At 40.6% G+C, this 16,220-nt stretch overlaps 1 protein-coding gene across 3 annotated transcripts in view; it reads right to left on the reverse strand.

Moving 5' to 3' along the window:
* The window catches only part of LOC138748216 (golgin subfamily B member 1-like), an 85,439-nt gene that overhangs the window by 41,293 nt on the left and 27,926 nt on the right, over window positions 1–16,220 (reverse strand). For all 3 annotated transcript variants that reach the window (XM_069908024.1, XM_069908026.1, XM_069908025.1), the window contains exons 14-22: window positions 10,449–15,736; window positions 8,055–9,993; window positions 6,727–6,905; window positions 5,781–5,916; window positions 4,797–4,937; window positions 2,763–2,912; window positions 2,095–2,192; window positions 1,478–1,612; window positions 427–535 (exon numbers count right to left, since the gene is read on the reverse strand). In XM_069908024.1, coding sequence (XP_069764125.1) covers window positions 427–535; window positions 1,478–1,612; window positions 2,095–2,192; window positions 2,763–2,912; window positions 4,797–4,937; window positions 5,781–5,916; window positions 6,727–6,905; window positions 8,055–9,993; window positions 10,449–15,736 — 8,175 coding nt within the window. The remainder of the gene's footprint in view (window positions 1–426; window positions 536–1,477; window positions 1,613–2,094; window positions 2,193–2,762; window positions 2,913–4,796; window positions 4,938–5,780; window positions 5,917–6,726; window positions 6,906–8,054; window positions 9,994–10,448; window positions 15,737–16,220) is intronic.

Consider the following 16,220-nt stretch of genomic DNA (forward strand, 5'->3'; position numbering starts at 1 on the left):
GTATTGTGCTGCCTCCACCAGGCCAGCATGAGGTTGAAAGAGTGAAGTTTTGTGAAGAGGAGCAAATAATTAGTAGTTTAGGGGCATCAAGTAGCTACATTATACGAGGATGGTGAGGGATGGGGAAAGGCAGATTATTGGTCAGTGGTGGAGAAAGGTAGAATTGCAATGCATGTAAACAAAAGGTCTGCTGGAGGTGGAGTTTGCAAAACGTCACCATACTGGCGCCATTTCATTACCTACTGTAAAAGGTCAACTTGCCTGGATAGTTCATAAATGAAAGCTATTATCTCGGTACACAGAACAAATAAATAATTCAATTTGAAAGATATATTACCCAGAGGAAGATGTTTTATAAAACACTGGAATGATGAGACTTATTCTTGACTGTGTACATATTGATATCTCCTTTCCAAAGGTACTCACCTTGCTGGGAGTGGCACTCTCCGGCAAATCTATCAACAGTGAATGCTCCGTCAAGGCTGAAGCATTAAGGTTCCTTTCCTGGGTACTGACCCACTCATTTAGCTCCACACTGAAAAGTAGAAGAAACAATTACGACCTTGACCAAAGCTTCTTTCCACCGCAGGCTTACTTACTCCATATCAAGTAAACATTCTGAAATTTCCTACGACATACAGTATGCATCACAAGCTGACATACAGCTAGGTCCACAAAGGTATTTAACTCTCCAAACCTGTTCCGCTATTCCATTAGAGAAGTGCAGAGTTATGTGTGACAATTTTCACTTCATATCCTTGATAGCTTGATACCAAATTGCTTTGAAACCCTTCCAAAGGTAAAGTAATATCTGACTTAATTGTTCCAGCTCATCTTCAGCCTCCATACACTCTTCCCAATTTCCACTCCGAATCACCTGCCATAACATCAAGCCTGTATTTCTTTGCTTCCCCGCATTGGATGGTTGAGGACTGAAGTGTGCAGAATTGAGGAAGGACTGGAATTTGTAAAGGAGTGGTAGGCAAGAGCAGGGAAAATATTTTGGGAAGGTGGACTGGACAGACGGGAAGTAAAAATGTACATGTGTGTAGGAGGTCTATTGTGATAAGGTAGAAAGGGGTAAGGAGTTCTGGGGGAATAGGACTGATTTGGGGATGGAGTGAAGTGGCAGGGTGAGATAAAAGCCTCTGCATTTGTAGCGTGGCACCTTTGAACATGTGTCAATACTAAGTTCTTCCAACTACAAATGTTTACTCTTCAAATAGATTCTAAAATACATGCAAGAGAGGGAGGATAAGAAAATTACCCTTAGGGATTGGTAGAGGCGGGATAAATGAATTTTCTGGTTGCATGAGATTGGTGTGGTGTGATTGACGAACTAACAGTGTGGTGCACCAATTTTAAACTTACATTTTTTTACCTATTTATTTTCTGTGATATTTTTGTCAGTTGCTTGAATTCCAGATTACAGGGGTTTTACTGTATTACATCTCTCCATTCTTTATTTTCTTCATACCTTTTCAGTTGATGCTCAGCAGAAAGTAGGGCTTCTTCAGCAGCCAATCGCTTTTCCTGTTCTTCAGACAGCAAGCCTTCCAATTGGCTCAGTTGCTGCATGGTTCTGTCCTGTATCTGCTTAGCTTCAATTAACCTGAGAAATGCACACCAAGAGAAGAACCATTTTCATAGCAACATGGAACAATTCAAGCCCTAAAATTATTCTGCCCATCAGTATGATCGCAGCCAATTGACACCAGAAGACAATAATCATGAATTAATGTGCTGAAGAGGGGAAAAACCTGGAAGTATAAAGTGAAACAATACCTTGTTAGGAAAAGCAGGCAAAATACAAGGCCTCTCCACCCTCAGCATCAATCTTCTATGGTATAAAGAATAACAAAGTAATGTTCAAGGAAACAGCTGAGCAGATAACTGTACCAGAACCCCAACATACCCAAAAGCAAAACATTGGAGATCTCAAATAACAAATGTTAGGGATCATCAGCCAGCATCTATGAGGAAAGAAATTGCAGTAATGTCTTAGGTCCATGACCCTTCACCAGAGCTGGATTACACCTGCTATTTTGTGGACAGTATTAACAAACAAATTAAAGATGTTGACAGAGATTTTACCTTTGCTTCAACTGTTTCATTTCTGTTTCTTTGACCTGCATCTCAATTCTGTTCTTTTCCTGAGGACCACCAGGTGCAGTGTCAACCATGGGGTCTGTCTGAATTCCAGAGATAAACACAACCACAAGGAAAGATTAGCAAGGTCAATATAGCATCCAAAACTTAACTGCACATCACACCATTGCACTGTGAATTCAGGTCACCTTATGACCTCACACAGGGTAATAGATGAGAGGAAGTTTCAGAGATTTGATGTGACAGATACCCTGGTCTAGTAATAGGTTACTGTTAAAGGTGTTTGGATGGCTTGGACACAAAATAGCAGATCTACAAGCAAGAATCTAAAAGGCTTGAGAAAGGGAATGGACTCAAATTTGAATTTTAAATTCAGAAATACAGTTGTCAGCCAATGAGCCCGTGCCGCCCAATTACATCCAATTGACCGACAATCCCCAGTACATTTTTGAATGGTGCAAGGAAACTGGAGCACCCAGAGGAAACCCACGCAGACACGCGGAAAACATACAAAGTCCTTACAGACAGCATGGGAGTCAAACTCTGGTCCTGGTTGCTGGCGCTGTAACAGCACTGTGCTAACTGCTACACTAACCATGTAACCCAGAATCAGATGGATAATAGAATTATACATCCCCCTCCCTTTCACTCACCTTCTCCTTCTCGTCCACCTGAAGCTGCTGTTCAAGTGATACACAATGCGACTGTAGCTCATTCAGTCGTTGCTGCATGTCACGCAGGTTCTGTGTTGTGGCCCGCACCTGGGCAGAGAGTGCAATCTTCTCCTCAAACACCACCGACATCTACAGATTACATGGAGAAGATGGGAGCACGTGAAACAAGTTGCACATATCAAATGAACTTAAAAATATATCACGGGTAAGAATGTTTCATCCTTCTTTCTTTGCCAGAATCAGAAATGAAATATACAAAATGCTGGAAATATGGAACACATCTTTTCTGTAATTCACTTTTATCATGAGACTGGTATTTTGTATTCAGTCCAAGCTCCAAGAGATTCAGCAGCTTGAGAGGAGGCGATAGGGCTAAGTGTTTCGTGCAAGGAGTGGGAGAATTAGAACCTCAGAGAACTGATGACAAGAAGGGGAGTGTCAATAATTCTAAGTAAACCAGACAATTTACACCTTCAGAGGTAACAAAAAGAAAATACCTTTGAATGGGAGTGGACAACTTCTAGCTCAACTAACACACTTAACACCTCTCTGATTCAAAGACCTTTCCCCGACACTACCCATCACTAGTGTCAAAACAGTCCAGACAAATAAAACCAGGTCCTTACCAACAAAGCACCAGAATCAGCTGTTGGAGAGCAAAAATAATTTAGGGCACTTACAAAACAATGCAAGTCTTTGCAAATCCTTTTTTTTTCTCAGACCCCACACTTTGCCAACATGAAGCATTTGTTAGATATTAATCCAGAATTTTGAGTGAGACCTCCTGTCTCCAACCCCTAAAGCTGTCTGGAATGCAGTTTGGGAGCTTCCAACTCAGGTTAGAAAGCTCCCATTTTTCCATACGCTTTCTTAGCAAAGGAATTACAAGTCATACTGGACAACAAAGATTTTGCTTCCTGAACACTTTTGGGTGTATTTTATGAATTTTAGGCTTCTGATCACAAAAAATCACCTTAGAATTTTCCTATTATGTATCATTTTTAAGTTATAACCTATTTTAGTGATTTCCTGTCATATTTTAAATCTAGCATACTAGTATATTAAGTCTAGATTACTAGTATATTGCCCAAGCATGCTTGAGCATGCAGTCAGTGTAGGTTTGAAGATCTGCTAGTCAGGCCAGAGAAAATAGCGTGGAGGGCAATTAAAATTTTTGTTGAAAATTTTCTTGGCAACTACAGAGCACCAACCTACATCCAGCTGATTGACAACATGCTTCAAGCTACAAAACCATGAAGTACAACATGCCATTGAAAATTTATTTTCTACATTCGCACTTGGACTTCTTCCTTGCTGACCTTGGTATCGTCAGTGGCGAACACGGTGAAAGGTTTCACCAGGATATTGCTAACATGGAAAGGTGGTGTCATGGCAACTGGAATCCATCAATGTTGCACACTGACACGAGAAGCATCAAATGCTGAGAACAAACAAAATCACCAGCAAAACATTTTTAGATCAGTTGAACTAATGCAACGTGACAGCATTATCATGCGATTAAACATGTCTGGAGCTCTGCAGGTCCCTGTTTGACAAATGCATACTGAGTTGATTAGGTAGCACACTTGGAATCTATAATGTTATACCAATCTCAGTTTGGCTTGTTTTGGGAATTGTTGGCAATAAAGTCACACTCTTCAGCTAGGAGCAAAATATATTGTGCCCTCCACCTCTTTCTTACACTCATCCTCCCAGTACAATGGCAGTGCTTCTTTCCGCTTGAGAAGGCTCTGACCATGGCAGCACTTCACCAATCAAGCTGTTTTTCTACACATTCCAAGACAATACATGCCAGATGTCCTGTCAGCAAGCCTCAATAATGGTCACAATAAAAGTTAATTTAATGTTTCTTCAATTTCCTACGTGATACAGCGAATCTAAAATTATCTTTGTGTTCAATTTGAAGTTGTCTATCATGATCTACAATTTTTTTCAGGATGCAAATCTTTTGAAAAAAGTTGTTCTCCAGTGCATTCTGTCCTCTGCACTCACCTTGCTGTTTAGTTTCTGGATACGCAGCTCCTTCTGATGCAGCTCCTTTAGGCTGTCATTCAGTTGGCCCTTCAGATTCCTGTTCTCAGTCTGCAGGTCTTCTTTAAGAACTTGGCTAAGATTAGCTGCCTCTGCAGGTCCCTATTTGACAAATGCATATTGAGTTGATTAGGTAACGCACTTGGAATCTATAATGTTGTACCAATCTCAGTTTGGCTTGTTTTGGGAATTGTTGGCAATAAAGTCACACTCTTCAGCGAGGAGCAAAATATATTGTGCCCTCCACCTCTTTCTTACATTCATCTTCCTAGTACAATTCCAGTGCTTCTTTCCCCTTGAGAAGGCTTTGACCATGACAGGGCAGCACTTCACCAATCAAGCTGTTTTTCCACACATCCCAAGACAATACATGCCAGAAGTCCTGTCAGCAAGCCTCAACAATGGTCACAATGGGCATGGTTACACATTCGCTCACTTGAGAGGTATTGGAGATTGATCAGAACTGTCTCATAATAATTCAAGAAATCTGGCACTCCAATACTGTAGACATAATGGATCCAAAATGGCTTGGTAATAGGAGACAGTGGATGTTAATAGATTTTTGGTTTATGACCAGTGTCGTTCCACAATAATCGGCACTCTGAACATTACTGTTTTCGACACACATTAATGGCTTTGAAGTTGATATACAAAAGAAATAGGAGCATGAGTAGGCCATTCAGCCCAACCAGCCTGCTCCACCATTCAATTAGATCATGGCTGATCTGACCATGGGCTCAGCTCCTCCTACCTGTTTTTTGTCAGTAAACCTCATTCCCCAATTTTGCAAAACTCTATTTATCTCTTTGCATATATTCAGTGAGTTCCACAGATTCACTGCCAAATGTTCACAGTTTTAGTTATTTCCATTTAGTAAACTTAACTAAGTTCTCGAACCACAATTGGTTAGCAAACTCAGAAAAAAAAACAAGAGTTAAGTGGTACCTGCTGCACCAACTTCAGCCTCATCTTCTGGCACATGTTCTGAAGCTCGTGGATCTGTTTGTCTTTATCTGACACGGCAATCAGATACTGCTCCTTTAATCTCTCACTCTGTGCAGCAAAAGATAACTTCTCTGACCTGCAACACAAAGCAATGGAATTTCAAACATGGGATGAGATCATTGAGATTTCACCCAAACTTATTTGGTTGACCAGGACTTCAACAGGATACTAGTTAAGACATGTCCTTTCTTTCAATACCATCGATAGGATATAATCCAGGCTTCTCCTTCCCTCACTATCTATGGGCAGTCCTAAATGACTGTCATCTTTGCTTAAGTAACAATATTTGAAATATCATCGTGGATTTTGAAGATCAACTTTGTGGACAAAATAATATGAAAATTCCAAAGAATCATAAAAAATTATGGTAATTAAATTACACTTAGTCCCCAACTTAAGCGTGACATAAGCACGGCAAGAAGAAAAACCCATCCCCTGTTGATGCTCAATTTGGAATTGAAAATGAAGATAATAAACCAATTTATGGTTTCTACATGCTAGGCTAACGTACTTCTGACTTGACTCCATTTTAAGATACAACTGGTCAATCAGAATGTAACATGGTCGCAAGTTGGAGACTATCTGTAAATGATTCAGTCCATCCAAGTCTTTTTTTTTTAATTTTTCACATTATGAACCATATTAATCAAAATACCCTCTTGAATATACAGTGACATTTTCTCCCCTTTTCCCCCCCTCCCTAGTCCATCTAACTCTTGCTGACAAAAACAAAATATTCCTCCTCAAGTATAGCTATGACATTTTGTTGATCATACCTATAATTCAGGAGTAGCAGCAATGCTATGGTGCTCAGGAAACCAAACCAAAAGGTGAACTAGCTAAAAGCAGCATTCAAAATGAATGGTGCAAATGACCAAATAATTACCTTAGGTATCCTAATTCTTCTTGGCAGGCACTATGTTCTTGCTTCAGTTGCTCCTGGGACACTTGATAATTAGCTATCTGTTGCTTTTGGTCTTCCAGCTGGACCTGGAGCTGAGATATTTCTGCTGTCTCCTCCCCAATCCTCACATATTGCCTCTGGAGATCTTTCAACTCCTTCAGCTGATATCAAAATTGGGGAAAATGGAGCAATAAAAACACTGTAGAAGAGGTGTCAAGAGTGCAAGATACCGCACAGATCAAACAGAGAAGCACAGTGATACAGGAAGGGCAGATGTGGGGGAAAGCCACTAGAAGGCAGGACGCCACCATTGGACAATCGTACAATGCAAATGTGGATACGACAATGTATGATTTGAAACTAGAATTGTCTGTATCTAGCTCCACACATAATCTTATTTCTCTCATACCCTACATGGATATGGTTAGCAATTTTCAGATTTTGTTTTCTTAAATATCCCCAAATGGAAGAAAATGGGTGAATTTTATGTCAAGAAATCAATTACATTTTTGGGTCATGAGCAAGATAATGTTTGCATTTTCAGGTTTTATTGGCAAAACAAAAAAGATCTCTGTAACCTTCTCAGTGCAATGACAAATAGGGGGGGGGGGGGGGGGGGGAAAAGCTTTGCCCAGAGCCCAATTACAAGACAGGACTGTTAGTAATATACTATAGGCCAGATCATTGGGAAGAGAAACAGCAAATGTTTCACATCGAAGAGTGAAACCTCAAATGTTAGCTCAGCTCACTTCCCACAGATACAGCCTGAGTATTTCCAGCATTTCTGTTTTGATATTACAATCATCTTTACCTAAAATAAGCTAACTTAATTATCTTCAGCTTCACCACACTTGAACCACCTTAATTCCTAAAACCCTTCTGTGCCGATGTCTGATTTTAATCGCTCCAATGTTGATGATCAAAGCTTGATCTGTTCATGACCCAAATCTGGAATTTCATCTCTAAAACTCTTCATCTCTTGCTTAAGTTACATGGTAACCTCAAAATGTGCATCTGTAATTAAACTTTTGGCTATAATTCTTTTACAACAAGCCCAAGACATGCCATGGGACATATTGCTACACTATACCTTGACTGGAGATGCTGTAAGCATTTGAACACAAGAATACAATTTTAAAATTATGGCATTAGCAATCAGAAAATGATAACAGTCAGGAGGGTTGACTGTGATCAGTGTGAATTGAGATATGGATTAAATGTAGCCAAGGAGGACAGTTAAAACACAAATATATAATCTTGAGTAAGACACAGGAATGTGCATGAAGCTGAATGACAGAAACCATAGTTACCAGTTTATCTCGATCATTCTGCAATGAAGATAAGGCATTTCTCAGACTCTGCACCTCGCCTGGGTTTGAAGTGGACCCCAGCTTTACCTCATGAACCTTTTTCGATTTGGCCACTTCATCCATCAGTCTCTCCCTCTCATCCTGTAGAGTTGTTACAGTCTTGGAAAATGATTTTATCTGATTAGCTGAGCTTTCCAGTTCTAAGGTTAAATCATGCACAACTTGCTGCTTAGAAGACAGTTGTGTGTCAAGTTCATCAATGCGGGCCAACAAACTGTCTTCAATAGTATTGTTTTTCCAAGCTGTCAATGCTGTGGAGAGGCTGTTCTTCTCTTCTACCAATTCACCACATTGCTTTTTAGACTGGGAAAGCTCTTGGTACAATTCTTCGCTCTTGCTCTTTTCCAGCTCTAAGTCAGCTACGTATTTGCTCTGTAACTTTTCAAGTTGGCCCAGGAGATCATCTCGGTCGTCCTGCAAGGAACTCATGGCTTTCCCAAATGATTGGTTCTGTCCCTGGAGTTGGTCAATTTTTCCCATGGCTTCTCGCAATCTCTGCTCAGTCTCCATGAGGTCTCTTGCCAGCTCAGCCACTCTTTCCTCCGCAGTTTCTGTTTCATTTCTCATAATGCCTGCATCATGCTGCAAATTCTTGAGTTCCTTCTCGTACCTGGCTTCGGTGTCGATGAGTTTCTGCTTCGTTTCTTCTTCAGCCATCACTACTTTCAGCTCAAGTTCAGCTACCTTCTCCTGCTTGGAGTCGAGATTGGCGGTCATTTTCTCAATCTCCATTATTTTTTCGTCCAGCTGTTTCTGAAGCATCTGAACAGGCCCACCACTTGTTAACCTTCTCCCTTCTTCTTTCAGTTCATCAGTGATTTTCTCTGACAACTGCAGCTGTTCAGTTTGTTTCTGCTTCTCTTCTTTCAGTACCTCATTTTCCTGCTCTAGTGCTTTTAAACTGTTCTCCACTTCTTGTATCCTCTGCTCCACTTCAGTTTTCTCATTTTCCAATGCCTTGATTTTCTCAAGCTGAGTTTTTTGGAACTGCTTGTGCTGAGAATCCTTCAGTAAAATCACCTGATTGAGATCTTCCCTGTATCTCACAAGCTGTGCATTGAGTTTGGCATTTTCTGAATTCAAATCATCCCTTTCTCCTTGCTGGCTCCTAAATTCATTCTTGAGTTTGTTGTTCTCAGTGGCAGCCTCCTGAATCAGCTGGTCTTTTTCCATAATTGCATCAATGTGCCTTTGCTCCAGCAGTTTGTAGTCACTCAGCACTCTCTCGCGATCATTCTGGAGAGAGGCCATAGACTTTGCTAATGATTCCAGCTTTATCTTGCGCTGCTTTAATTCTTCCTCAGTTTGCCTCAACTTTGCCCTCAGATCTTCAGTTTCCCTCTGCAATTTTTCGATGGCTTGCTCTCCTTTGGATTTCTCCTTTTCTAGCTGTTTAACCTGACTATCCCAGTGGCCTATTTCTTCAGCATGCTGCTGTCGGACTTCAGCAACGGCATTGGCAACAGCCTCCTCTTTTGCAGCTAGGAGTGCAATGATCTTCTCTTCTTTTTCCCCAGTCTCTTCATGGAGCTTCTCTGTCAAAGCTTTGGAGTTTTGGAGGTCAGACTTGAGCTGCTCGCAGGTGAGCACAGAATTTTGTAACTCTGCCTCTCGCTCTCTCAGATATTTTTCCAGGTCCCCCTTGGTCACCTCAGATTTCTCCAAGGAACGGTTCAAGTCAGCAATTTGTTCTCTCAGGCTCTTAGCTTCTTCTGATAATTTCAGTAGTTCATTCTGGCAATCCTTGTGCAGCTTCTGAAATTCTTCAGATTTTGAGAAGAGTTGCCTGTTTTCATCTTGAAACTTCTGCATCATTTGCTTCTGGTTCTCTTCTTCGATGGTCAACTTTGATTTCCACTCCTGCTCACTATGCTCCGTCCTAGAAGGAGGGTCCACAATATTGATATTAAATAACAGCAGAAAATACAAGAAATGCTCAGCAGGCCAGGAATTAATTGCGGTGAGAGAGAGAGGAGAGAGGAGAGAGAGAGAGAGAGAGATATAGAGAGAGAGAGACAGAGAGAGAGAGAGAGAGAGAGACAGAGAGAGAGAGACAGAGAGAGATAGAGAGAGAGAGAGACAGAGATAGAGAGAGAGAGAGAGAGAGAGAGAGAGAGAGACAGACAGACAGACAGAGAGAGAGAGAGAGAGAGAGAGAGAGAGAGAGAGAGAGAGAGAGAGAGAGAGAAAGTAAAATTGGCATTGTGGTATGTAAGTGGAAAGAAAAAGTTTAAAAACCACCGTCTAGATACTTTGTCTGTCAGCCACTCACATTTTATGATGTGTCTAGTCAATGGGCAAGACCAACTGATGATACATTCTGATTAACTTTACCTGGAAAGCTTGATTTTCAGTTCCTCATGCTGGATGGAAGCCTGTCTGAGTTCATCCCTCAGCCTAATGCAATCGTTTTCCTTGTCCCTGATCTCTTCTTCTTTCTTCACTATTGCATCTTTGAACTTGATTTCCCATTTCTTGGACTCGTCAATAATTCTATCACGGTCATTCTGCAAAGAGGACATACTATGAGTGAAGGCTGCCAACTTGGCCAAATTTTCATTGAAATTTGCCTGAATCTGATTGGTTTCTTCTTTTTTCTTTTCCAACTTGCTTTGCAGTGCTTTAATAGAGTCTTCAGCATACTTTTTCTCACGCTCCAAACTTTCCACTTTCTCTTGCATGTTTTTCAGCTCCTTTCTATGTTCGTCTTTTTCTAGATTAAGCCTTTTCTTTTGCTCTTCTTCCATACAGTTGGCCTGCTCTCTGGCTTTGTCTTCAACAGTATGAAGTTCTTCTTTTAGTTTCAATTTGTCTGCCAGGATCCTTGCGACCTCGCTTTGAGCATCATCGAGCCAGACTTTACAGGACAGCAGCTCTGCCTGGGCCTTCTTGCAATTTTCCAATTCTGTTCTTGTTTCCTTCTTTGCAGTATCCAAACTCTTCTGGGTCTCTTGTTGAACAAACTCCAATGCCCTGATTGTTTTCTCTAAACCACTGATCTTCTCCTGGTACCGAATGCAATCTTTCTGCAGTTGCTTGATCTCTTGCTGTTTTTCCTTAAGCAGCTCCTGTAGTTCTTTGTTGTGAATTCTACCTCCCTCTTTTCCATTTTGTATTGACTTCACCTTTTGGTCAAAGTCCTTTTGCAACTTGGCTATTGCCTCTACCTTTTCTCTCTTCAGCTGCCTCACCTCTTCTTCTAGTTCACCAATCTGATTCTGGTACCCTCTCACAGTTAGCTCTAAATGGGATATCTTGTCATGATGTTCTTTTGATTCCTGCTGATAATTGGCAATGCTACTGTTTAGCTCTGCCAACTGGTTCATTAGTCGTTCTTCCAGATCATCTTTATCTAAATTTGCAGATCTTTTCTCTTTCTTTATCTCTTCTACTTTTTGCTTTAATTGGTGGTTATCCAGCTCGAGCTCAGAGACTATCTTCTGTATCTGTTCACATTCATTCTTATTTTTAATCAGTTGCTCTTCCAAACTATCTCGTTCACTTTTCAGAAGTTGGTTTATTTTCTTCAATTCATGGATCTCATTCTCTATCATTTGCTTGTCATTTTCCATCTGTTCCCGTTCTTCCATTAATTTTGACAACTCTTGTCTGTTTTTGGTAATTTCATTAAGATCTTGTGGGCCATCAGAAGTTGCATGAATTGCAGTCGACTCTGCTGAACCCAATTTACTGGTTAATCCTTGTTTAGCTTCCAAGACAATGGATGCATCAACAGCTTCTTTCATATTAACTTCCTGTTCATGAATGATGCTGCTTTGATTTTCATCTAAAGCTTTTTCACTATTTTCCAGCTTTTCAGCCTTCTCCTTCAACTCTAGTTTCAATACACTGGTCTCTCTTTCCAAAACATCCCTTTGAACTTTTAATGTCTCAAGTTCCTTCATCACATCTTCAGTTTCCCGTTTTGCTTTCTGAAGTTCCTCCTGAAGTTCTCTTTCCGAGGATTCATTTGGCTTAATCTGTATTCTTGGTTCAAACTGCTGTTCTGATTGAAGTCTCTCAATTTCTTCTCCAAGTTCCATAATTTTCTGCTGCTTTGATTTAGCAAATTTCCTCATTTTTTCTTTCATTCCTTCCTGCTCTTGCATTGCCTCCTGAAGTTGTTTCTCTACCTCTTGTTTCTGAGCCTCAGCCACTTGAATCCTCCTGATCAATTCCTGCTTCTCCTGTTTACCAATCTCTACTACATTTTGTATCCTTTCAATCTCACCACTAACATTCTCATAAGACTGTAGAAGTGTTTCATATTCATTTTGTAATTCCTCATGTCTCCGTTGCCAATCAGACCTCTCTGTCTTTTGTTCACTTTTTAAGAATTCAATTTCCCGTTGCAAGGTCCCCTTTTCGTCTACAATGCCATCAATTATCAGCTTCAAGCTCCCACATGAATCATTGCAATTCTGGTTTTCAATCAGCAATTTGTCCACTTCCGTGATTAATTTTTCTTTTTGCTCCTGAAGATTTGACAACTTTGTCAGAAGACCTGCTTTGTCCTGCCTCAAGTCATCAGCAGCCAACTCAGTTTCACTCAACTTACGACTCAATTCTTCTTTCAACGTTGTCACGTTAGCCAGCTCTTCCTTCAGTAACTTGTTTGCCTTCAAATTTTCTTTGCGTGAGATTAAGGCAGCTTGTAGCTTCCTCTGTATTTGCTGTTTAGACTTGGCCTCTTCAGTATCTTCTTCTTGCTTTTGGCGAGTTTCCAGGATCTCCATTTGAAGAAGTTTTCTTTCATCTTCAAACTCTTTTCCTTGCTGTTCCATTTGAGACTGTAGGTTATTAACAATTTTTTCTTTCTCAGATAGCTTTTGTTCCAGGTGCTTAAAAAGTGCATCCTTTTCCTTCTGTTGAATATTAATATGTTCTATTTCTTCATCTTTTTTGAGCAAAACAACCTTTAACTCCTCATAGTGCTCAGTTAGAACGTCTTCAGAAACAGAATTTTTTGTTCTGGCTGCCCCTAAAACTGAGGTGCAATCTTCAGCATGTGCTTCAGTGTCCTGATACCTTTGTCTCAGAAGATCAACTTCTTTAAGTAATTCTGTTTTCTCTAAGTGGTGGGCTTCTTGTAGCTCCAAGATTTTATTCTGAGACACTGCGGTTTCTTCCACCATTCTCTGTTCAAGATTTTCCAAATTCTGCAGTTTTAACTCAAGATCATTTTTTTTATTATTTACCTTCTCGAGTTCTCCTCTTAATTCCTCCACCAAAGGATCTTCCACCACCTCTCTTTTGGAAGATTCTGCCAATTCATAGCTCCAACCTAAATGCTGATTTCTCTCTGGCAATTCCTCCTTTGGGTTATTTGCTTCCTCAGAATTCCCCCATTGTAGTTTTTCTGGTTGCAAATCTGCAACTGATGAAGGCTTCTCTTCCAACAGCTGCTTCTTCACTCTTGAAAGTTCTTCACAAATCCTTTCTTTCTCCTGACTTTGTTGATTGAAATTCTCCAGCAAAGCATTGTATTCCTCTTTCTGTTGTTTTGCTTGCTCCCTATGGAGTCTAGTTTTCTCCTGAGCCTTCATGATGGTGTCCTTGCGTAAACTCACCGCTTCCTCAAGCTTCTTTTGCAGCTGAACCTTCTCTCGTTCCAAATTAGAGAGCTGAGACTCAAGCTCCATTTGCTTACTTTTTACGGATTCTTCCATTGAGCCAATGGGCTCAGACATACCACCAGAATCTACTTCAGTGCCCACATTCTCAGCCTCCTTTTCTGTCTCATGTTGCAGTGTTGACTGATTGGCCATTATAGTTGCCTCTAGAGAATTCACCTGATCTGTTTTTTGCTGAAGCTCGCATCTTAGATCCTCTACCAAACTCTGAAGGTGACCAACAGTAGTTTCTTGATCTTGGAGAGCTTTCCGAACGTTCTTCAGATTAGTTTCTTTCTCGGAAAGTATCCTCATCAGATCAACTATGTGTTGATCCTGGATTTGAGCTTCTTCGTATGGCTTCACCGGTTCTGATGATTTTAGGTCACTGTATCTTGTTTCATTCCCTAATGGAGAGCTTTCCTCTCTTTCATAATCTTTATTCTGTGCTTCCCATTTCATTTCTTCCACTTTCTTTAAAAGTTCTTTTCTCTTTATTAAAGCAGCTTGTAGCTTTCTTTTTATTTGCTCGTTCTCCTGTGTCAGGTTTTCTACTTGTTTCTTTAAACCATCCTTCTCCCGAACCAACAAATCAAATTGGCTTGCGCCTTTTTGTGAAAGGTCAGTCTGTTCGATCTCCTTGGTGGGTTGCTCATGCTCACCAATGGGTTTCTCTGCTTCTTTCCCCTCATGCTCTTCGTGCAGCCACGTCAGCTGCTCCTTTAGCTGTTTCACTTGATTTCCCAATGAAAATTTATCTTCGTTCAGTACTACCATTTTCTCAGTGACCTCAGCCATTTCTCTGTCTTTTTCTGACATAGTCAGCTGTAGTTGCTGAACTTTGCTAACATTTTCAGAAAGACCCTGTTGCACACTCATCAATTCCTGTTCCTTAAGGGCCAGTTTCTGTAAAAGCTCCTCAATTTTGGATTGGTCTTCTTTGACAAGCTGCTCCAAGTTCAAGGTTATTTCTTCCTTCTCTTGTAACTCCCCTTGCAAATCTTTAACTACCACATTTTGGTCTGTGACCTGTTGCTGGATGTTGTCCATCTCCTGCTCCAATGCTTCAATTTTCATATCCTTTGTCCTGGATTCATTTTCTGCACTGTGAAGCTGCTCTTGCAATAAGCTGCTCTGCATACTCATGTTTTCCAATTCCAAAAGGTTCTTTTTCTCTTCATCAACTGCCAGTTCTTCTGCTTTTGTCAGCTTTTCTTTTAGTTCAGACACTAAAGACAACTCTTCATTGTACTGCTGAACTTGACTGAGAAGCTGATTCTTTTCTACAGTCAGATTATTAATGGCTTTCTTTAAATTTACTGTTTCTTCCTTGTAATCCAGTATAACCTGGTGCAAGTCCACAAGCTCCTCATCCTTGTCCTGCAGCTGCTTGCTGTAGAAGGCTTTCACCTCTTCCATGTCGTTTTCAAGTTCCTGTATGTGTCCTTGCAGTTTCTCAGATTCTTTAGTTTGAAACACGTGAACGTCGGGAATACTTGTTATTTCACCATCCTGGCCTTTTCCAAAAACCATTTCCAGTTGTCCATGTGAGGTGGAACTCTTTTCCAGTTGTTCCCCAGAACTGTACACTTGTGTGATGGAAAAGCTATGCTCTTCCAGATGAACACATGTGGTACTCCTCTGTTCTTCATGAACAGAAGTAGCCTTCCCCTCCAGTTCTACTGAAACAGTGGTGCTCTCCTCATCAACACCTAACCTCGTTGTTTCTTTCCTCATTCCTTCCCTCTGCTCCGCATGTACATTAAAATTCTTATCCATGGCCAGCATAGCTTCTTCTTGTTCAAGCATAAGCTGATTTCTATCTTCCACATTTATTTGACAGACAAAACCACCTTCTGACAATTCTGAATCTGGTTTGTCCAACACCTTGTCATTGTTTTGAGCTTCTGCCACTTGAAGTATTTCAGAGGCAGGTTCTTTGCCTTCATTAGGAAGAGCTCCCTGCAGGGAATCAATCTTATTGCATTCCTTAGTCTCTGCTTCACCATGCTAAATCAAAAAAGAAAAAAATTATAAGCAGACGATTAATTAAGACCGCCTAATGAGGATTGATAAACTTAACGTATATTGGGTTAAATAACTAATGACCTGGTTGTAGTCTAATATGATAAGATTTAGCCCTCTTGTATATCCATAATTTCCTTTACCCAAACCATCAGCAGGAGTTCTGTAGAATATGCTCTGCACATAGACAGCACCCAAGGACAGGATCAAACACAGAGTTCCTGGTTGCATTCGACATCACTGAACTGCCCCATTGTTCACCGCTCTTAAAACTTAGCCTCACTGACTAGCAGGATAACAGAATGTGATTTGCCTCTGAGGTCCCAGCAGGTTCGTTTATAAGTTCGCTATCATCAGTTCACAGAGCTATGTCAGCACTCTCAACTACAGATCAGCCTCATCAACTCTGAAGAATAAGAAAGTTCAAATGAGAGCCCACTTCCACCTTATCTGCAAGTTAGGATACATT

The sequence above is a fragment of the Narcine bancroftii genome, chromosome 13, assembly GCF_036971445.1.
Source record: "Narcine bancroftii isolate sNarBan1 chromosome 13, sNarBan1.hap1, whole genome shotgun sequence".
NCBI lineage: Eukaryota > Metazoa > Chordata > Chondrichthyes > Torpediniformes > Narcinidae > Narcine > Narcine bancroftii.